The sequence below is a fragment of the Vipera berus genome (genome assembly GCF_964194415.1).
Source record: "Vipera berus genome assembly, chromosome: 14".
Classification (NCBI taxonomy): Eukaryota; Metazoa; Chordata; class Lepidosauria; order Squamata; family Viperidae; genus Vipera; species Vipera berus.
In genome coordinates, this window is record NC_138217.1 from 5,887,654 (window position 1) to 5,909,899 (window position 22,246).

Below are 22,246 nucleotides of genomic sequence, written 5' to 3' on the forward strand. Positions count from 1 at the left end.
GAAGGCAGGACAAGAAGCAATGAGTGCAAACTCGTCAACGAGAGAAGCAACCTAGAACTAAGGAGAAATTTCCTGACAGTGAGAATAATTAGCCAGTGGAACAACTTGCCTCCAGAATTTGTGAATGCTCCAACACTGGACGTTTTCCAAAAAAGACTGGACAATCTTTCATCTGAAATGGTGTAGGGTTTCCTGTTTGAGCCCTGGATTGGACTAGAAGCCCTCCAAGGACCCTTTCAACTCTGTTATTCTATGTTCTAAAAGATACTGGAAATTTTAAACAAGAATGAGGAGGATGAGGAGGGGGGGTGTGGTTTGTGGAAAACGGTTTGTAGCAAAAAGGGTTGTCACTGAAATCCATACTAATTCACAATGAAAATGAGGAGGAGAAATTTACTGCTTTTCTGAAGTATCCACAGCTTTGATTGTTGACGTTCGTCTCACCAACCATCCCTTTTTGGATATTTTAAACTTGGCTGCAGGCCACAAAATTGTCCTAGCTTCCATCTCGGGAAACCACTTCAAAAAACCGAGCGTGACATGTGTTAGCAGCTAATGGTGGTGGAAAGCAGAAGCTGCATTTAAATCTTGGTGTGCCCAGCCATGAGTCAACCACACCCTGCATTTAAGTTAGCTTGAAGAAGCTGGGATTATGGAGAGTGAGAGGTAGAGATGCTAAAAGAAAAAAGAGAAGAGAAGAATGGATCGTATTAAATGCAGACCAACTTCAAAAGCTCCTTGCTACAACTGCATGATGTGCATTCACCATGACTTAGACAACATGGCTGTTTGTGTACGGGGTGACCAAAGAGAAGCATAGGCCATTCTAATCACTTTTCATCAACCAAGACCTCTGCCAGCCAACGTTGGCACAGGGCCAAACTTATAGCTCTACTGAGCCGTGCGTTAGGGTGAAGCCTAATTGAATTTAGTTTATTTATTCCTCCGATTTATCGAGCTGCCTGCTTGGCACATGAACCCCGGGCGAGGTGTATTCTCGATAAACAACAACAAAAGTCATATTACAAGAACCTGAGCAACAAATAATAAAAACACGACAACGAAGTGCCGGGAACAGTGCATTGCCCCTTTCTGATGTGTCTGGGCAAAGAGCCAGGTTTTTAATGTCTTTCAAAAGACAGGCAGGGTTGGGGCCAACTAAATCTTGAGGGGTGGGGGTGGGGAAGCTGTTTCAAAAGGCAGGGACCCAGATCTTGCGTGAACATCATGCTGACCGTGCTTGGTTCTTTTTATTTGTCTATGTGTCTTCATGGATTCAGAACCCAAAGGTATTTGATTAATTTGGGATCCTGGGTCGTGTGGAAATCTAGAAAAGGTATTCATTCAGGAATTGTGCTAAATTATCACGGCAAAGCAGGTGTAGGAGAAAAGCAGACTAGAAGGCAGAGTTAAATGTGTCATCAGTCTGGAATCATTGTGTTGCCAAAAGATGCCCCAGCCCGGCTCCCAGTGAATTACATTAACCCTTATCTAGTGCCAATTTAGTTTTGATAATGATTTGACTAGATACTTGTGCAGAGGTAACAGTAATAATATCTTCTGTGCTTTGAGCTCAATGGATGCTCCTGGTTCCTTGCACTGATAGCAACTGGGACAGGGTGTAAAGTCTGAGCATTCAGGAACTGGATGGAACATGCTGTTTGGATGGTAGTCTGTGAATCTCTTAATATAGGAATGAATCTAAGTTACTCATGTCATGAGCATCTCCTGTGGGGTGGAGAAAGTGATGTCATATGTGCCATGATGTCACCCCACAAAACCTCATGAGACAATGACACATGGGACATCCCCATTGCTTCTAATGGACACCTCTGCTTTCTCCGGGCAGATGTTGAGATGCACATCCTTTGAGAGGCCGGCGAAAATAACTTTCTCTCTAAATTTTAGTTCCGCTTTCTATTTTCTCGCTTGCCTGAGAGGTCAGGATGGTTGAGATCAATAAGGAGCATAAAAGCTTTCAGGAACTACATTGATAGATGGGCTTTAAATGACTTCAAGTTGTGTTGGCTTGGGAAATGGCCATGCACCTTTTTGCTTAGTTGACTTCCTTTCTGATTTATGAAGCTGGCAGGAGCAGAGAAATGGAAGTGCCTCTTCGGCTACCCATTTACAAAACTAATATCAGGTCACACACTTTTATTAGGGCTGTTGGCCTTGCTCCCACCTTAAGCTCTTCAAGGCGGTCAGGAGGTCAGATCTGGCCCCCGCATTTTATGGATTCAGGACAGGTTGGTAGTTTTACCTGTTTACACCACAACGATTGAATAATCCCAGTCCATGCTGCCCTTCATGATGCTTTGGACTTGTTTGCCTGTGTCTTTTTATTGCTGGTTTAATTATAAGGCCTTTCCTTATTCTTCTGATTCTGGAATTAAGAATTCCAACAGGCCATTTTCTGGATTCACAGAGTTGGAAAGAGCTTCTGAAATCAGTCCACACTTCTGTTAATACAGGCATCCATATGAACACAGGGTCAACAGTTGACCATTCAGCCAATCATTGGACATCTCTAATTGAAGAGAAGTCCAACATCTGGGAAGGGGGTTGGGCTAGAGGACCTCCAAGGGTCCCTTCCAACTCTGTTATTCTAACTCACCATTTTCCTAGATCTCTGAATCCACCATGTAACTATTCTTAGCATTCAGAAAGGTTGGCCCCATCCTTCAGACACAAAGTTCTGCCATGCTTGCGATTCAGCTTTAGAATATTGCTTACACCTCTGGTACCATTTTAGTCATCCTCTTTGGCTGCCCAGGTTTGTAGAAATGTTTACAGAGAAGCCATCAGTGTATTCCATGTGTCGGACCTGCCACTACTTAAACCTCTAAGTAGAAACGATCCTTGACTCCATTTGTTGAGAAAGGTATAGTTATTAGAGATCAAGAGTATTGCAGTATCGCAAAGCCAGAACTGAGAATCGCGCGCCAAAATCTCTTAAGTTCTACTTTTCCCTTAACTCTCTCTCATTGCCCACCCCAGAGTAACCAATCAGGTTCAGGCAAGAGGTTTCCATAATGGTCAGTCCAAGTGCAGGTCGGTATGCGTCTCCCTCCTTCTTCCAGCTGGGTGACCTTGAGGTAGCATCTTGAGGAGATACACCACTTACTTTCATTTTCCCAAGCATTCCCCATTTCATTCCCCCTTCCCACAGTTCATGGCAGTCTTTCACCATATAGCATTGACAACCATGGTTATAATGCCTTGTATACCTTCTAACTGGGTTGGTGTTAAAGTCAGAGCATTGTCCCCTTCTTCCATTATCATTCTTCAGTCTTTTCTGCCTCCACGTGGCTGTATGTTTCTTGGCACAGAGACATCCCAGTATAGTATGTAAAGACCATAAGCAACATCTGGAAGGCTTCCTGGCCTTCATCACCATGTCCACCTCACCAAGTCTTCTCCTGACTGCCTCTCCCACCCATTCCCCATGGATTAGCAGAGCAAACAGAGGAGAGGAGCTTGAGTGTTGAAAGGTCAAGAGACTAATAGGGCAATACTTCATCCCAGAAATATGCAAGACATTGCACTCTGTAGGCACTGCCTAGAAGGATCAAGATTGCAAAAAGCTGGGAAAAGATTCCCCTTCAAAGCTCGGCATGTTTTTAATTTGGAGTGTTGTGTATCGCTCTGTGACCCTTAACAGATTGTTTCAAGACGCTTTGGTAATCTTTTAATGCAAGAGTTCTGTAAAGATAAAGCTTTTCTTGTCCCAGTTCCATATCTGTGGGGCACAATTTAATGCCAGTCTACTCCTAAGGAACCCATTAATTTTGATGGCAATGCCTCTTTGGTAGAACTGCTTAACTTTCCAGCTAGTCTAGGAAAGTTGATTTGATAACTTGCTAATTGGAACAGAATTTAGATGGCTTTAGACCTGGAACTTATAAGATCTTAAAGTGTGCTAAGTCACTCCTACTATCATCATCATCATCATCATCATCATCATCATCATCATTGTCAGAAAGGACCTTGGAAGTCTTCCAGTCCAATCTCTTGCAGAAGCAGGAGAGCTATACCATTTCAGCTGTCCACCCCTTCTTAAAAGCCTCCAGTGATGGAGCACCCACAACCTCTGATTGTTCCACTGGTTAATTGTTCCAACTGTCAGGAAATTTCTCCTTAGTTCTAGGTTGCTTCTCTCCTTGATTACTTTCCATCCATTGTTTCTTGTCCTCCCTTCAGGTGCTTTGGAGGACAGGTTGACTCCCTCTCCTTTGTGGCAGCCCCTCAAATACTGCATTGGACCACTGCTATCACAAGCTATATGTGAGATATATTTATTTATGCAGAGTTTCTAGGCTAGTATTTCTCAAACTTGATGACTTTAAAATGTGTTGACTTCCAGAATTCTCCAGATCCACCAACTGGGATGTGGTTTTTCTCCTTGGTAGTTCCTTGATTACAACTGTTTCCTGCTTGTTTGTTTGTCTGGTGTTAATCCCTGCTTACCTGGGTATAGGCTGCCGGAGAGGATGTGTTTATAAAGCTATACTGAGTAGAGTGGAGAGAGCTGTTTAACCCTAGATCAATCTTTCTCAAACTTGGCAACCTTAAGATGTGCTGACCTCAGCTCCTAGAATGCCTCAGCTAGACTGACAGGAAATTCTGGGAATTGACGTCCACACGTCTCAACTCTCCCGTGTTTCAGAAACACTTATCTAGAGTAACTCAAAATCAAAAAGGACTTTGGTGGCATCTTTGAAGACAGTGGGCCCCAACCTTTTGGACATTAGGGACTGGTTCCATGGAGAGAAGTTTTTCTGTGGACCGAAGGGGAACATGGTTTCATGTGCTGCCTGCATCCAGCAGATGGGGCTTTGCTTGTTTGCACGGCCAGTTTCTGACATGCCACAGACATGCTGTAGCTTCATGGACCGGGTCGTTGCCTTGTTTTAAGACAAAGTTTAAAAAAAAAATTAGTCATGATCTTTCCACCTTAAAACAACCCCTTTTGAGTCTGTCTGCTGTCTGGCTCACAATCTTGAGTCTTAGATTCTCATGATGCAATGCAGGAAAAGTTGGTGGGGCCGCAGGGTTGCTAGGAAATCGTAGTGTTTTCAAGTTTGGGTGAAACCGTGAAATCAAAAGAGCCACGTTGCAAACGCTTGGACCAAACTGTGATACAGTACGAAGTGCTATAAAGGGCGTGTGTACGCATGTGTATGATTGTGACATTGACCCAAATGTCATTTCAGCAGAAGGCTGGAAGATTTCAACCCTCCATTTATAGGCTGAACTGAAATGGCGTCTATAGAACATGTCCTTAAATTCCAAAATAGCAGTAGACTTTCCCCCAGGAACTTTTTAAGGCAGCAATCTGTCCTGCTTATTTACCTGTGCGCCATCTTTCCACCTGTTCTGTTCCCTGCCTTTGCATTCCAATACAACAAGGGTTAAATTGGTTAGAGATGTTTTTCCTGCTGCAAAATTGGACCGGACTGCTTGTAATTTTCATGTGGAAAGATTGGGCTCCTGCCAAAAACTTTTATTTGGAGGGGTTAAAAAAGAAATTGCAGCTGTCTCGTAACTTTGCAAAAACATTTTGCTCAGATGCAGAATGAAGAACAGACCACCCCACCTGATCCTGGCATGTTGTGTGTGTTTTTTTTCTTCCCAGTCTTTTATTTTTTTTAAAAAATTAAAGAGTGATGTAGCAGGCAAAAGTTATGCAAGCTTGTAATTATCGTATGTTTCCCTCTCCCAAATGGCTCAAAAGATATACAGACATCCACCCTGGTGATTCGAATTACTGCCTGATTTCTTAATTCCAGGAATTCTTCTAATTGTTTTCATCCCTAGTAGACATTTAATATGATTTGGATCACTACCATGAGAATATGATACCCGGAGTTTTTTATTGCTAATCTTCTGCTATAATCTTCTTCGGTCTGAGTCTTCATAGAGATATGGAGCTCTGTTGAGTTTAATTTCTAGGCTCCTAGGAGGGTTGTAGAAGAATTATTATAGTCAGACGGAGGTTCAGTCTGGATTTGGCATTTTTGTCCACCTATCAAATCCTTCCCAAGGGTGTGGCATAGGCAGAGATTGTTGGAAGGAAGGAAGGAGGGAGGGAAGGAGGGATGGGAATGAGAAGAAGGAAGGAAAAGGGAAGGGAGGGAAGGAAGGAAGGAAGGAAGGAAGGAAGGAAGGAAGGAAGGAAGGAGAAAAGGAGGGAGGGAGGGGAAGGGAGGGAGGGGAATCAGAAGAAGGAAGGAAGGAAGGAAGGAAGGAAGGAAGGAAGGAAGGAAGGAAGGAAGGAAGGAAGGAAGGAAGGAAGGAAAGGAATAGGAATGAGAAGAAGGAAGGAAGGAAGGAAAAAGGGAAGGAAGAAGGAAGGGAGGAAAAGGGAGGGAGGGAGGGAAGGAAAGGAAGGAGAAAAGGAGGGAGGGTGGGGAATGAGAAGGAAGGAAGGAAAGGAGGGAAGGAAGGAGGAAAGGAAAGGAAAGAGGGATAGGAATGAGAAGAAAGAAGAAAGGAAGGAAAAGGGAAGGAAGGAAGGAGAAAAGGAAGAGGGAGGAAGGAAAGAAAGGAGGGATAGGAATGAGAAGAAGGAAGGAAAGAAAAGGGAAGGAAGGAAGGAGAAAAGGAGGGAGGGAGGGGAAGGGGGGAGGGGAATAAGAAGAAGGAATGAAAGGAAGGAGGGAAGGAAGGAAGGAAAGGAAAGGAATAGGAATGAGAAGAAGGAAGGAAGTAAGGAAAAGGGAAGGAAGAAGGAAGGGAGGGAAGAAGGGAGGGAAGGAGGGAAGGAAGGGAAGGAGGGAGGGAAGGAAGGAAGAAGAAAAGGAGGGAGGGAGGGGAATGAGAAGGAAGGAAGGAAAGGAGGAAAGGAAAGGAAAGAGGGATAGGAATGAGAAGAAGAAAGGAAGGAAAAGGGAAGGAAGGAAGGAGAAAAGGAGGAAGGAAGGAAGGAAAGAAAGGAGGGATAGGAATGAGAAGAAGGAAGGAAGGAAGGAAGGAAGGAAGGAAGGAAGGAAGGAAGGAAGGAAGGAAGGAAGGAAGGGCAATGAGAGGGTGAGAAGGAAGGAGGGAGGGAAAGTAGGAAGGAAGGATTGACACAATAATTCAGCAAACGAAATAGCAGCGGAATACATCAAAGACTTCAAATCCAGATTTTAAAGACCGAAGCACAGATTAGCCTCTGCCTAGAACAGTCAAGCTCTTGATGTGTTTTCTCCCACCATCGTTTTCTCCCAATCTGAAGTTTATTTCATCCCGTTTTCGCAAAGACGTGGACCTCCTTTGGGAGCGCAAGCGTACAAACAAACAAAAAGAGCATTTCTCTCCCCCTCCCCGTGTCATCAATCCATTTCTCCTCCTTTCTAGACGCCCCTCCAGTTCAGTCAAGCCACAAACCGGAGTAATCAAGTGAGACTCTATTGCGCCTTTCTGGATTACAGGTGAGTGTCATCCTGGTATAAAACTTGTTTGTTGCGATGTGCACCCAGCCGTGTCACCTGCTCACCCACCTGCCTGCTGGTTCCACAGGAAGAAGACTCCAAATAATGAAATCACAATTCTTCTCGACAGCAAAGCTAAAACAGAAGACTAGGTCATTATTAACTTAAGTCTGGTGCGAGCAGTATTTTTTTGTTTTGAAAAAAAAACCCAAACCCCTTCATATCTAGCAAAACAAAAAGGGAAAACCACTGGAATACTGGTGTGATGCAGCCCGTCCATATGGCATTTTTGGGACTGGCACCATCCCTTAAGCTATCATCCTTTGGCTGAATCTTACGAAGCCCAATATTTGCGGCTGGAGAGACAAGTTTGAGCTCCTGACTGCCAAACCAGAGGACATTATTTTTATCTGATGGGTAGCTTCGAGGAACGTTCCCACGCCTAGAAGATGGGGCTGGGATGACCTGCGGACCTGGTGATGGCTATCCCAAAGATCCTTTTCCAAGAGGCAACTGGACTTTCTTGTTTTTCTTTGAAGACGTTTCGCTTCTCATCGCAGAAGCTTCTTCGGCTCTGACTGGATGGTGGGGAATGGAAGGATTGATACTCCTTGCAGACAGCTGGTCGTTTGCATCCTTTTAGCGAGTTGTTGATGCCACTTGGAGGTTTATCTGTGTCCTCAGGGTCACCTGAGTGGTGCAAATGGGTGTGGAGCCTTCTTGGAACTGTTGAAAAGGGCTGTGTTGTAGACTGGAGATAGATGATGCCGTATCCCTCCCCCTCTGTTTTGAGAGACATTATCTATCTCCAGTCTGCAACACAGTCCTTTCAACAGTTCCAAGAAGGCTCCACAGCCATTTTCACTACTCAGGTGACCCTGACAGCACAGATAAACCTCCAGGTGGCATCAAGGACTCGCTAAAAGAATGCAAACGACCAGCAGTCTGCAAGGAGTATAAATCCTTCCATTCCCCAGTCAGAGCTGAAGAAGCTTCTTGGATGAGAAGTGAAACATCATCAAAGAAAAACAAGAAAGTCCAGTTTTATTTTATTTATTTATTTTATTTCCATTTATATCCCGCCCTTCTCCGAAGACTCAGGGCGGCTTACAAGCTTAGCAGTAGCCTTCATTCTATGTATATGCCTGCTTATTAGGGCTTTCACGCCCCCCCCCCCAAGCGGCATTATTACAAAGTCAGCTTAATTGCCCCCAACAATCTGGGTCCTCATTTTACCTACCTCGGAAGGATGGAAGGCTGAGTCAACCTTGAGCCTGGTGGGACTCGAACCTGCACTAATTGCAGGCAGCTGGTGTTACTTAAGGAGTTGCCTCTTAAAAAAGCATCTTTGAGACAACTATGAGCTGGATGACTAAGAATCTCCATAGGCATTTGGTGATGGGTAGTGCAATTTTTAAGAGACTAGGATGGGAATCAGAAAATCTCAGCTTTTGGATCTCACTTCTCATCTCAATGGTCAATGATCAACTCTGCTGTTTGGTCTGCTCCAGAGCTTTCTAAACCCAGGCGCATCTGAATGCAAACTCAACCTGGACAATTTAGAACCTGAGTTTTTATCTTTGTTTCCAGCACTATTCCCATTATAACACCCAGGCAATGGTGTCCTTTTTCTCTTTTCAGAAAATTATGGAATACGGCTGGGTGAGTGGGGTTTCTGATTGAGCCAATATAGGAAGCGATCAGAGGCATGATGTGTGGTTTTATGGAGCCCTCTCTGCCTTCTCCTTGCCCGACTCCATAATTCGTTTCACATTATTCATTAAGGTTTCACTTCTTTAGAAGCTTTCAGCTTAAAAACATTGTTAAATAAATAATCTGGGCACACAAAAAAAGGACAGTGGGTACCTTGGTACTGATCATTAATTGGTTCCGGGAGCACCAAAAACCATGAGTACCAAATAATTTTTTTCTCAAAAGAAATAATGTAGTGAGTCACACAAAGCAGCCGACACCGACAAGTTCTAGCTTGTGTGCTGAATAACAAACAAACGATGAGTACTGGGAAAAAATGTTCATATCAAAATGTGCTGAGTATCAGATTCGATGAGTTTCAAAGCCATTGAGTACCAAGGTACCACAGCAGGTCCATCTTTTGCAGAAACGGAAGCGGTGTTTGGTCCAACAAAGGCTGTGTGCGTGAGGGGGGTGACCTCAATTATTCCATCTGCTTGTGCAACCATCTCACCAGCTTCGCCATTTTGATGCAAGTGGTGCCACTAACGGTAAGCCAAGCCAAAATATTCATAACTGTGGCTTGTAGGCAAAATAATAGACCTGGATCATTTAGACTTTCTTTTTTTAAAAAAATATCTAGAACAGGGGTCTTCAAACTTGGCCCTTTTAAGACTTGTGGACTTCAACTCCCAGAATTCCTCAGCTGGCATGCCCGGCTGAGGAATTCTGGGAGTTGAAGTCCACAAATCATAAAAGGGCCAAATTTGAAGACCCCTGATCTAGAATCTTGGTAGGTTACCAATGGGCTTAGTTTAATATCAAGACATAGAGGTTGAGGTCTTCCTAACCAATGGTGGCTAGTCATATGGTCTTGTAGAGGTGGAACTGCGGGATGACCTTCGACTAGCAAAGTTTATGGTGGAACCCCCAAACTAGAACTTCTTGGTCTTGAAATTCAAGCTAACAAATGCTCCAAGTTAGTCCAGGGCTTTTCAACCTTTTCACCCATTGTACCACTTTTAGGTCGCCTAGCAAGGTCTCAAAAATGTGATGACCCAAAAAAAAAAAGGAAAAAAGTGATGAAGTACAGGTAGTCCTCGACTTACAACAGTTCGCTTAGTGACTGTTCAAAGTTACAATGGCACTGTAAAAAGTGCCCCCCAAAGCCACAGCCGAGCAAGACACCTGCCTGCCCGCCCGGCGGCACTCTTCCTCCTGTCTGAGGTTTTCATTGTTGTGAACATTTCTGTTGAGGATTGGCAGCAGGGGTGGGGTGGGGGTGTTTGGTTTTTATCCCCCCCCCCCATCTGCTGGGTGGTTGCAGCAGGGTTTGGTCACTTCACATGACCTTGGGACACTGTGACCGTCATAAATATGAACCAGTTGCCAAGCATCTGAATGTAAATCACAAGACCCTGGAGATGCTGCAACATTCCAGCTGATCGGCGCTTCTTCTGGGCTCAGCAGAAGTGCCAGGATTAGTGCCGAGCTCCGGATGGAGCCTGGTGCTGATCCTGGCGCTTCCGCTGAGCCCTGACAGCCCTGCAGCTCCAGCCGTCTCTCGCTCAGGCTTGTGCGGTGCTGCCACCGGCTCAGCTCATTCCCCTCCCCTGCTACCACTTTTCTAGGATGGTCACGTACCACCTGCCAGGTGCCAATGTACCACAGGTGGTACCCGTGCCACTGGTTGAAAAGCCCTGACACAGGAGAGCCAAATAGATTGTTTTCTAAGGAATATCTGCAGAAGTTCCTGGTCACACCATCACAAGTGTCACCTCTTTTATCTCTGCATGTGATGTTATGATGCATGTCGAAATTAGTAGTAATGGAGCTAGGCTACTTTCCTTTCATTTTTCTGTCCCTCTGGACCGTCCATTTTTAAGCTACCTCCAAGAAAAACGATGTTCTTCCTCCTGCTGTTCTATTTCCGTTTTGTTACCACGGACATCGTCTTCCTACGTGGAGTTTTAATGCTGGCTGAAATTTAGCTGAGCTTTTCAGACTCCTTTTGTGAAGTTGGGATTTTTCGCAAGAAGAGGACACAGTTTCAGCCGTAACTTGGCCAACAGCAGGAGAACCACAACTCAGTGGGAGATTGGATCAAGTTCCATGGGATCTCAGAGACCCCTGTTAAAATCTCAACCCACATGGCAGCCTTGCTGTTCACACTCCATGCCGGGTGGTTTGACTCTTGCCATTTTTTTGGCAAGGGACCTAATTAATCGGGCTGGATCCAAGGATCAGATGGATGACACAAACCTTGGCTCGGCCACACGTCCGCCTTGTATCATCTAAGCAAATGGGAATTCATCTCCACGTCTTGTTTGCCAAGGACCTCGGTGCCGATTGGCTGGGCTAAGAAGAAGACAATTATACAATTATGATTAACTGGAAAAAGCTGCAAGCGCTTATAGAGATGGCTTCCTCCACAAATGGTTTCGCATTCAAATATTTGCCTGTGTTTTCTCTGCACAGAGGGTTCTATTCCAGGGAGACCCCTTGCCAATATTTGCAAAGTTCCACAAAATTGTTTTATTCACAAAGATTCATTTTACCCTTTTTTCTGCTTTTCTCTCCCTTTCTCCCCCCCCACCCCCCAAACCCAAACCCCAACCTGCTTTCTTTCCCTCCTTAACAAGTGGCTGGTTCATTCTATAGGCATTGATTTACTTTACAGGCAGGATAAATTTATCTTCCACTTTCTGGAATTTTTCACTGTTGGGGGAAAATATATATTTGTGCCAGATAGGAGATTCTGCACTGCGCGCCTGTAATTCTGTACATGCCAATCTGATAAACACGGAGCCTGCCAATCACATAGCCAAAGAAGGTTTGACTACTCCATGCAGTTATTCAGAACATTTTAGTTCTTTGCTCCCTCCAAAAAAATAAAAAATAAAAACAATGAAACCAATTTCTGTTGCTTTAAGTGATTTCCACTTTGAAAAAATTTAAAAGACAAACTCAACTTCAAAAAAACATGGTTCACCATGAAGACTATCACAGAGAGGCAGGTATTAGGTTTTCTAAGGACCACTAATTGTGTGTGATAAAGATTTATACACTTCACATAAGGAAAACATGAAATAAACTTCCCATTCTGGCAAAACTTCTATTTGGCCAGAGTTGCAATAAATTTTTGGGTTAGGACCGTAGTTTATTTTTTTTCCCCTAGGTTCTTGGCAGAATTAATTTGGCTTTTGTTTGTTTCTCATTTAATGGATTAAGTTTATTCTAGGGTTTACCCAACCATTTTATCATGCAGTTTGCTGAGGGGGAAAAAATAGGTACATAATGGTGCCAGCAAACTTTGGCATTTATAACTAGTGGAATCCAACAACAAGATTAATAGGAGATTTGGGGATTGAAAAAAAGTGAGAGGAAAGGAGACTCAAAGATTTCAGAAGTGGAAGATTAACTCCAATGGCTCTAATGTTTTCTGCAACAGGAATAGAATAGAATAGAATAGAATAGAATAGAATAGAATAGAATAGAATAGAATAGAATAGAATAGAATAGAATAGAATAGAATAGAATAGAATAGAATAGAACAGAATAGAGAAAATATGGAATAGAAAATATGGAATAGAATATGGAATAGAAAATATGGAAGAGAAAATATGGAAGAGAAAATATGGAATAGAATAGAATAGAATAGAGTTGGAAGGGACCTTGGAGGTCTTCTAGTCCAGCCCCCCACTTAAGTAGGAGAACCTATACCATCTCAGACAAGTGACTGTCCAGCCTCTTCTTAAAAACCTCCAGTAATGGAGCGCTCATGATTTCTGGAGGCAAGGAGTTAATTGGTTAATTGGTTAACTGGTTAATTGTCGTCACTGTCAGGAACTTTCTCCTTAATTCCAGATTGCTTCTCTCCTTGATCAGTTTCCAACCATTGTTTCTCATCCTTCCCTCTGGTGCTTTGGTGAATAACGTGACCCCCTCTTCTTTGTGGCAGCCCCACAAATACTGGAAGACTGCTATCATGTCTCCCCTCTTTCTTCTTTTCTTTAGACTAGCCAAACCCAGGTCCTGCAGCCGTTCTTCGTATGTTTTAGTCTCCAGGCCTTGGATCATCTTAGTTGCTCTTCTCTGGATTTTTCCCCCCAAACTCTCAACATCTTTTTAGTGATGTGGTGACCCAAACTGGCTGCAGTCGTCCAGGTGTGGCCTTACTAGGGCTTTATAAAGCGGTAATATTACTTCACGTGATCTTGATTCTATGCCTCTGTTTATACAGCCCAGGACTATAATAGGTTTCTTGGTTGCTGCTGCACAGTGCTGGCTCATAGTCAAGTGATCATCCACTAGGACTCCAAGATCCCTCCCACAGTTGCTGTTTCTGAAGGAACAAGAAGACCATCTTCTACCAAGGCTGCATCACGTTTTGCCGTGGCCAAAACTCAGATGCATTCCACCAACACTTGTGAGGTACTTGGTGCTCTCTGAGCTTGGTTCCTTTCTTGCAGACATCCCATCATCCAACTAGGTAACATCTTCAGGGCTTCAAGCAGACCCACCTCCCTTCTAGTGCTGATCATAGAATCATGGGGCTGGAAGGGGCCTTGAAGGTCTTCTAGTCTGACCCTCTGCCCAAGGCAAGAGTCCTTATATCATTTTGAGCAAATGGTTGTCCAATCTTTTCTTGAAAACCTCCAGTGATGGAGCACCTATGACTCCAGGAGGCAAGCAGCTCCATTGCTTATTTTTTTCTTATTGTCAGGAAATTCCTTCTTTGTTTCATCTCCCTCTCACAAACTTCCACCCGTGGCTTCTTGTTCTGCCCTCAGGTGCTTTGAAGAATAGATTGATCCCCTCTTATCTGTGACAGCCCTTCAAGTATTGGAAGGAAGCTATCATATCGCCCCTAAACCTTCTCTTCATTAGGCCAAATATGCCTAGTGCCCTTAACCGTTCATCATCCAATATTGGTGATACCTGGTTGAGTAATGCAACATCTGCAAGAAAACAACCAAGTTATTAAAGACGCCACCCCACCCCCCCAGTTCAATCCTGAGCTACAAATATTCAGGATAAGCAGCGCCTGCATTTTCATCCGGATCTGAATTATTCTGCATATTAAAATCCTTGATAAAATAACTTCTAGGGATGCTGAGTTTGCAAGCTTAGCACATCACCACTGATATAATTTAATTACTCGTTTATGTAATACATAAATTAATTTGGACATAAACTTTCTTCGGGATACCTCCATAAAGAGCAGACGTAATAAATAAATAATCTTAATCGTGCCTTCAGTGGATATTGACTTATTTACAGAGGCAAGCCAATGGCCGTATTTCAAGGCAGAGATTTCAACAGGGAGACAAAACCGAAGCATACGGAAGATTTTAGCGTCTCTGCTTCGCGTTGGCCACAGAGCAAATCCCATGGAATGGCAGTTCTTATTTTGGAAGGCTAAATATATCGATGTTGGAAGATTCTGTGGCCATATGGTGTTCAGATTTCATACCGGCATCGGTCCTATTAAGCTCGTGATAAATGGGCATGGGGTGAGACTTGAATGGCTTCTGTCTTGATTGTTGGGCGATGGTATCTCCATCACCATCCTGTCTTTCAAAACATGCTTTCAATCGGAATAGAGCTGGAAGGGAACCCAGAGGTCATCTAGTCCAACCTCCTGCTCAGGTAGGAGACCCTTATACCATTTCAGACTAATGGCTGTCCAGTCTATTCTTCAAAACCTCCAGTGATGGAGCACCCACAACTTCTGGTGGCAAGCTGTTCCACTGGTTAATTGCTCTCACTGTTAAGAAATTCCTTCTTAGTTCCAGGTTGCTTCTCTCCTTGATGAGTTTCCATCCATTGTTTCTTGTCCTTGCCTTCTGGTGCTTTGGAGAATAAGCTGACCCATCCCTCTTCTTTGGGGCAGCCCCTCAAATATCAGAACATTGCTATCCTATCATCCCTAATGAGGCGCTAACTCATCTTAAGAGGCTGTATCTATTCTATAAAACCTTTCAAGGTCTTATTCAATATAGAATCATAACGTTGGAATGGACCTCAGAGGTCTTCTCTCTAGCCCACCCCACTGCTCAAGCAGGAGACCCTATACCATTTCAGACAAGTGGCTGTCCAGTCTCTTCTTAAAAACCTCCAGGGTTGCAGCACCCACAACGTCTGAAGGCAAAGCTGTCCCACTGGTTGATTGTCCTCACTGTCAGGAGCTTTCTCCTTAATTCCAGGTTGCTTCTCTCTTTGATCAGTTTCCAACCATTGTTTCTCATCCTGCCCTCTGGTGCTTTGGAAAATTAGTTGACTCCCTTACAAAGGAATCCATCCTGTTTGCTCTAAGGGTTGAAGAAGTGCAGAGGTCTCTGGATGGGACCAACAAAGAACTAGAGCCGTGGTGGTGAACCTATGGCACGCGTGCCACAGGTGGCACACAGAGCCCTCTCTGTGGGCATCTGCGCCATCGCCCCAGTCCTAGGCCTTCAGCTGGGTTTTATAAAACATTTTCGCCTTAGGCCTCTGCCGACGTGCGCAAAAAAATAAAGGTTCAATCAATCAATCAATTGCAACTTCTCGTGGGGAAAAAGAAAGATCTCACAAAGTTGGAATTGATTGATTGAACTTTTTAGTCCCTCCCAGTGTGCCGTTACCAGCGCAGCCACACCCACCCAATGGGCCACGCCCACCCAATGAGCCACACCCATCCAATGGGCCACACCCACCTGGCACCCGATGATACATAAATGGGTTTTGGGTTGCAGTTTGGGCACTCGGTCTCTAAAAGGTTCGCCATCACTAAACTAGAGAATACATTTTAAATTCCCAGGGACGATGTCTTTCTCCAGTGGGTTGACAGGTTGTCCTCGACTTACAACAATTCATTTAGTGACGGTTCAAAGTTACGACGGCACTGGAAAAAAAGGGACATATGACGCGTTTTCACACTTGCAGCATCCCCCCGGTCAGGTGATCAAAATTCAGACGCTTGGCAACGGATTTGTATTTATGACAGTCGACATGTGATCCCCTTTTGCCACCTTCCAACAAGCAAAATCAATGGGGAAGCCGGATTCCCTTAACAACCGTGTTACTGATTTAACAACTGCAGTGATTCACTTAGCAACGGTGGCGAGAAAGGTTGTAAAACTGGTCAAAACTCACTTAAAAACTTAAAAACCAAAATGTCGGTCGTAAGTCGAGGATTACCTGCACATTTCCCTTTCATTTCTCCTGCCACCCAATTTTTTCACACAGAATCATAAATTCTGGAGAAACCCTTTCCAGATACTGTCCTTGTACCTCGAACAGGGGCAATTAAACAAATCTTGAATTTCCTCCACCTTTGCTGTCTGATATTTTATCTCGGTCGGTATCGTTCTGCCTTCTGATGCAAGCCTTGATTTGCAGTGTGTTTGCTAGGCAAAGCTATTTTCCATCTGAAGGAGAAATTAGATTTTTTCGGGAGTGGGAACCTTGAACGAGCAGTCAATCAGGAAAGCATCAGGGAAGGTTAAACAAAGTGGAGACAAGGACCTTGATTTTGTGATGCTACGCAGAGACTGGAGGCTACACAATGAATTTCTGTTGGGCATCGCCGAGCAGACAAATGCATATTTATTGAAACACAACAAGCGAGTCAATATTCCTGTTGTGGTCACCTGCATTTTCGAGAAACTAATTACAGAGAATAATAACCAAGCTTCCCTCCCCTAGAGTAATAACATGTGGCATAAAGGCTCTCCTTTTTCATCATTAATTAAAAATGACTTCAAGCAAATTTGCTTTGCTTTCAGACTCGGCTCACCGCAAAGGGAGCGTGTAAATTGGTTCATAAATGGGCAGAATAAGGGAGCTTGGTGGGTTTTTCATTTGGCAGAAGTGCATTCATCTCTAAGATTAGTGCTACGGTTGAGCAGGGCTTGGAATTTGATCTTAAAATGGTGCTTTGAAGTGGGTGGAAGTGCAAACGTAGAGCCAATTTGGTGTAGGGGTTGGGGTGCTGGCCTAGAAACCAGGAGACAGTGAGTTCTAGCCCTGCCTGAGACATGAAAGACCGCTGGGTGACTTTGAGCCAATCACCAGGAGATGGTGAGTTCTAGTCCTGCCTTAGGTATGAAACACATCACCACCACTCTTCTGCTTCTTTGTCTTCCAAAGAAGTTTCCAATCAAGATGAAAATGAAACCACAACCTTATAATTCTCACTAAATAAACGAGAGCCAGAAGTTCACACACAGTTGGAAGATCTGAAGGACCAACTGGGGACAGATCCTCCTGGAATAAAATCTATTTGGTCACTAAGAGTCAACATTGACTTGATGGCATCAAACAGACCTCTTGTAAGAACAATCCGTGGTCTAATTTACAAATCAGGAACAGTTAAACTTTAAAAAGCCCCAAACAAAACCTGTAGGGATTCTAGAAGATGTCTTCCTCTCATTCAAAGTTTATTTTCCCGGTTTTGTCATAACTGTGAACTCTTGATCGCTAACAGATGGTTGAGATGTTTGCCTGTCAAATGAACTGGCTTGGCTTAGTTCCTTGGACTAGTTCTTGATTTATTTATTTTTTTAATCTCCAGAGAACGTCCTAATTAAAAAACAACAACATTTGACCGTGTGAGTTGGGTGTATCTTTTCTTTTTAATCACCCAGTTAGGAGACAGTGAAGAATCATTAAATATAATTTCTCGTTCTTTCTTTGTGCAGCTAACAAATGGACACAAGGTGGCATTGTCTTCTATCAGTTACGTCGGATGTTCTATTTCCATATTTTGCTTGACTATCACCCTGGTCACGTTCGCAATTCTGTCGTGAGTAATTTTAACTTTTCTCCCCGCTGAGCCAATATCAGCCTGGAAATATAGATAGTCAGTTGGGGAGGGGGGAACCCTCAAAAAAAAAGAAACCCTCCACAACTCCATTTGCAGGCCACTGGACTGAATGCTTCCAGGTGCTGAGCGTTTCATACAAAGGTTATTAATTCCTTAAACCTCCTTAATTAGATGCTGCCCGTACATTAGTAACACTCAGTTGATTTTGGTGTAAATTACTTTAATTTCTTGAAAGTGGGAAGCTTTTAAACATAGCGGGTTATTTCCTGGTCGTTTATTCTCAAGCTATTTACAGAGGTTTGGTATTGCCCATGGTGTGTTCCCACAAAAGCCTGAAAACTACAGGTCCCAAACTTGCAGCAAAATTGAGAGACTCGGGCCTCTTGAGTAAGCCTGTTGGAGAAGGTAGCAGAATTTCTTTGACCCCTAGATATTGAAATGAGGAAGGGGCCAGCAGTGAAATTAAGAGGAGGGTCTGTGATTTGCAGAAGTAAGATAAGGGTGTTATTATAGATTGTTGGGCAATGCTTTGGATTTGTCTGCAAGAAAGATGCTTTGCTGGAGAGACAAATTAAGCACCCGTGTGCAGTTCTTTAGAGCAGGGGTCCCCAACTCCTGGTCTGTGGACCGGTACTGGGCCACGGCATGCCAGCAACCAGGCCACACAAACAAGCAAAGCACACAAAACCACGCACTCTCCAGTCCGTGGAAAAACCTCTGTCCATGTAATTGGTCCCTGGTGCCCGAAAGGTGGGGACCTCTGCTTCAGAGAAACCCATCTTGTCAGGCATAGAACACCAGGTTCACACCTGAAGGACTAATTAAACTGATTCACTGCTAAAAGCCTATGCACAGGAATCTTTTCAAATAAGGATTAGAACCTGCTCAGAGTTAGGTGAGGGTCAACAGAATTCAAGGGAGGTTGGACTTAGTTGTAGCTATGTAGGGATTCTAGGCTGATCCCTCTCTTGACTCCACCCTCAGGGTTCTGCAACCCCTACTCCCCTTTTCCCAGAATCATTTCATAAAAATGTCTTTACAAATTTAATTAATAATAATAATAATAATAACAATAGCAATAACAACAACAACAACTACGCTACTTGGAACATCTTACATTTTAAGGAGGTACCTAGGATGCTGGCAGCAACCCATGTCAACCATCAGCGTCAGTCAGTTTGAATGTTCAGTTGACAGGTTCATGTTTAATGAATAAAAGAAATTATTATTGTTGTTGCTGTTGTTGTTATTATTATTATTATTATTATTATTATTATTATTATTATTGGAGCAGAACTGAATTGGAAACATTGCAAAACTTTATATTTGTGAAGTCTGGTTTTGCGGTGAGGAAGACTTTGCTGTCTTCTAATGGTATGGATCAAAGTTGCAGTGCAACTTAGCCTTCCATGCCAGATGTCCTTCAAAGGGGGTGGTCCATAGACCTTTGGTGAGTAGGCAGATAAGAAGAATGATTTATAGATGTTTGGGGATTATAATGACTGGAAGATCCAACAAGATGTCTCAACCAGGCTAGCCTAACTGGCAAATTTCAGAGTTACGGTCAGTGGTGGGATTCAGCCGGTTCACACCACTTCGGCAGAACCGGTAGATAATTTGTCCTTACCCAGGCCCAGAATGAACTTCCGGAAGTGGCATCCATGCAGAGAACTGGTGGTTCACATATTTGAATCCCACTGGGCATATCCCCTTGATCCTTTGGGCTTCAATCCATAAGAATTACTGGGCAACCTAAATGGAGAACTCTCTTTTGCATGAAGTCCCAGCACACCCTTACAATTGTGTGAAATACAGTCTGGAGATCCATCTGGGAGGCTATTTGTCTAAATTTCTGAAGTTGGTTTGGCAGACTGAACAAATCAGATGCCTCCAAGCCAACCCTGGTGATGATCCTTCAGGGCTGCAGGAACATCTCTTTGGGCTTCGATTCGGAAATCTGAATGGAATCCCACCCTCTTGACCATTTCATCCGAACACAATGGCATCGATTTCGCCAATGGTGTTGAATCCATGGATCAGACTAGATCCTTCCTTCAAATGACCTGGGCTATTCCAATGAGATTTTGCTTAATTCACACAAGTGTAGCAAATGTCAAAGCTTGTGGTCCTTCTCAGCTGGAGGCTTCTCTGAGAAATATTTGCTTCGTCTTCCAGAATGCCAATTTAACTGTGCTCTGGGGAGGCTAATAATACCTTTTTCTTATTTCCATATATATAGCCAAATCACTTCAAGGTAGAGAATGCAACAATGAGGTATTTACGAAGTGCCAGATTTTGACTAAATATGCAAATAGCCTTCTCGATCGATCTTGCTCACTTAATTTGAGCCTCGTTTGCATCCAGTGAGTTAGTCCCGCTTACACATCTGAAGAGGATGAACCCAAACATATTAACGTGAAATCACTTAGCCTGATTTGCAAAAATGTGCACTGATTTAAACCCCCAAAAGGTTAGGCTGATACCAATAAAGGAGAATTATTTGTAAGTTCAGGGTTGAAATGATGAGTCCTTGGTGCTTTCTGAGCCCAGAAGAGCCCAAAGATCCCTCAGGTTAGGGTGAAAACCCTCAAAATTGAATGGGTAAATACTCATATTTCCTCTCCTCCCTCGTTGGGCTTGTAAGGGGCGAGTGCAAATTCTAGGAATTTATTCTAGTTCCCTTATGTGGAACACAACAACCTTTCGACATTGTCACTTGGTTTTAATTAGGATTATGAAATCCAGAGGCAGTTTGGAAAGGAGGGGAGATGCCTCCGTTTTTTTCAACTTTGCTGAGCATCAAGAATGTTGTCTGAGACTGCAAGGAGGATGTGTCCATCAAAAGACTTAAAAAAGCAGCGAAATATAGTTAATATTGCAAAAGTTCAATGGATGGGTGCCAAGCTGGGTTGGCCTCAGGAAAATACTACCCCAATTAAAACCTAATTTTGTAACTTTGCCTTCTTAACTGGAGGGCTAAGCCAATTAAGAGGAGAGAGAGAGAGAGAGAGAGAGAGAGAGAGAGAGAGAGAGAGAGAGAGAGAGAGAGAGAGAGAGAGAGAGAGAGAGAGAGAGAGAGAGAGAGAGAGAGAGAGAGAGAGAGAGAGAGAACACACTGTGGGACTATAGCCAGGAAGTCTGATTCATTTGCTTTATCACCATCTGAAAGTAAATAAAATCCTCCACACATTTTTTTTTCCGTTGGGGAAAGTGTTCTTCATAATTGTTTGAATAGAATAGAATAGAATAGAATAGAATAGAATAGAATAGAATAGAATAGAATAGAATAGAATAGAATAGAATAGCTGGAAGTGACTTTGGAGGTCATCTAGTCCAACCCCCTGCTCAGGGAGGAAACCCTATACCATTTCAGACAAATGATTGTCCAATCTCTTCTTAAAAACCTCCAGTGTTGAAGCATTCACAGCTTCTGGAGGCAAGTTGTTAAGGTGGGTGGACATTAAGATGGGTAGACCTCAGCTCCCAGTACTCTACTGAACTATTTTAATTTTCAAAGCACTCCCAGAACTCCCCAACCCAATATTTTAATTTTCAGAGTACTAATGGATGTGGCTTTTTTCCCCCCCAGCTCTGTCAGTACCATCCGCAACCAGCGTTACCACATCCATGCCAATCTTTCATTTGCTGTTTTGGTGGCTCAGATCTTGCTCCTTATCAGCTTCCAGTTTGACCCTGGGACGGTGAGTGAAATGGATGTTCTTCTGAATCGGGCATCAACCCAGCAATGACGGAGAATCATAGAATAACAGAGTTGGTAGGGACCTTGGAGGTCTTCTACTCCAACCCCCTGCTCAAGCAAGAAACCTTATATAATTTCAGACAAATGGCTGTCCTGTCTCTTCTTGAAAACCTCCAGTGACAGAGCACCCACAGTTTATCATAATTTATAGGCTACCGGTTTGATCTCCGAGCTTGGCAATTTGGATGCAAATGTTTCGTCTCCATTCGAGGGGATATATTTAGTGCGCTTTGAATTGTGCTCATCTGTCAGAGCACTGGCCTTTAAGTACCTTTTTGTGTGATGTAAGTTGGTGTGGGTGTCACTTGTCCAGATGTTTCTGAGTCATGGTCACATGAGCACAGTTCAAAGCCCACTGAAGATGTCCCCTCCAAATGGAGACAGAATGTTTGCAGCCAAATCGCCAAGCTCAGAGATCAAATCGACAGCCGAACTACCAATCCAGGCTACTTATATTCAAACACATCTCAATCATAATTGATGTTAATTCATCCAGCTAATTATAGAACATAGACTGACAGAGTTGGAAGGGACCTTGGAGGTCTTCTAGTTCAGGGGTCTTCAAAC

General features: G+C 43.5%; 1 protein-coding gene across 1 annotated transcript in view; it reads left to right on the plus strand.

Annotated features, from left to right (window-relative positions):
• The window catches only part of ADGRD1 (adhesion G protein-coupled receptor D1), a gene marked incomplete at its 3' end in the record, with an annotated part of 96,717 nt that overhangs the window by 59,256 nt on the left and 15,215 nt on the right, over positions 1-22,246 (plus strand). Inside the window, exons 15-18 of the mRNA XM_081338815.1 lie at positions 7,345-7,418; positions 9,538-9,661; positions 17,795-17,898; positions 21,509-21,620. Coding sequence (XP_081194941.1) covers positions 7,345-7,418; positions 9,538-9,661; positions 17,795-17,898; positions 21,509-21,620 — 414 coding nt within the window. The remainder of the gene's footprint in view (positions 1-7,344; positions 7,419-9,537; positions 9,662-17,794; positions 17,899-21,508; positions 21,621-22,246) is intronic.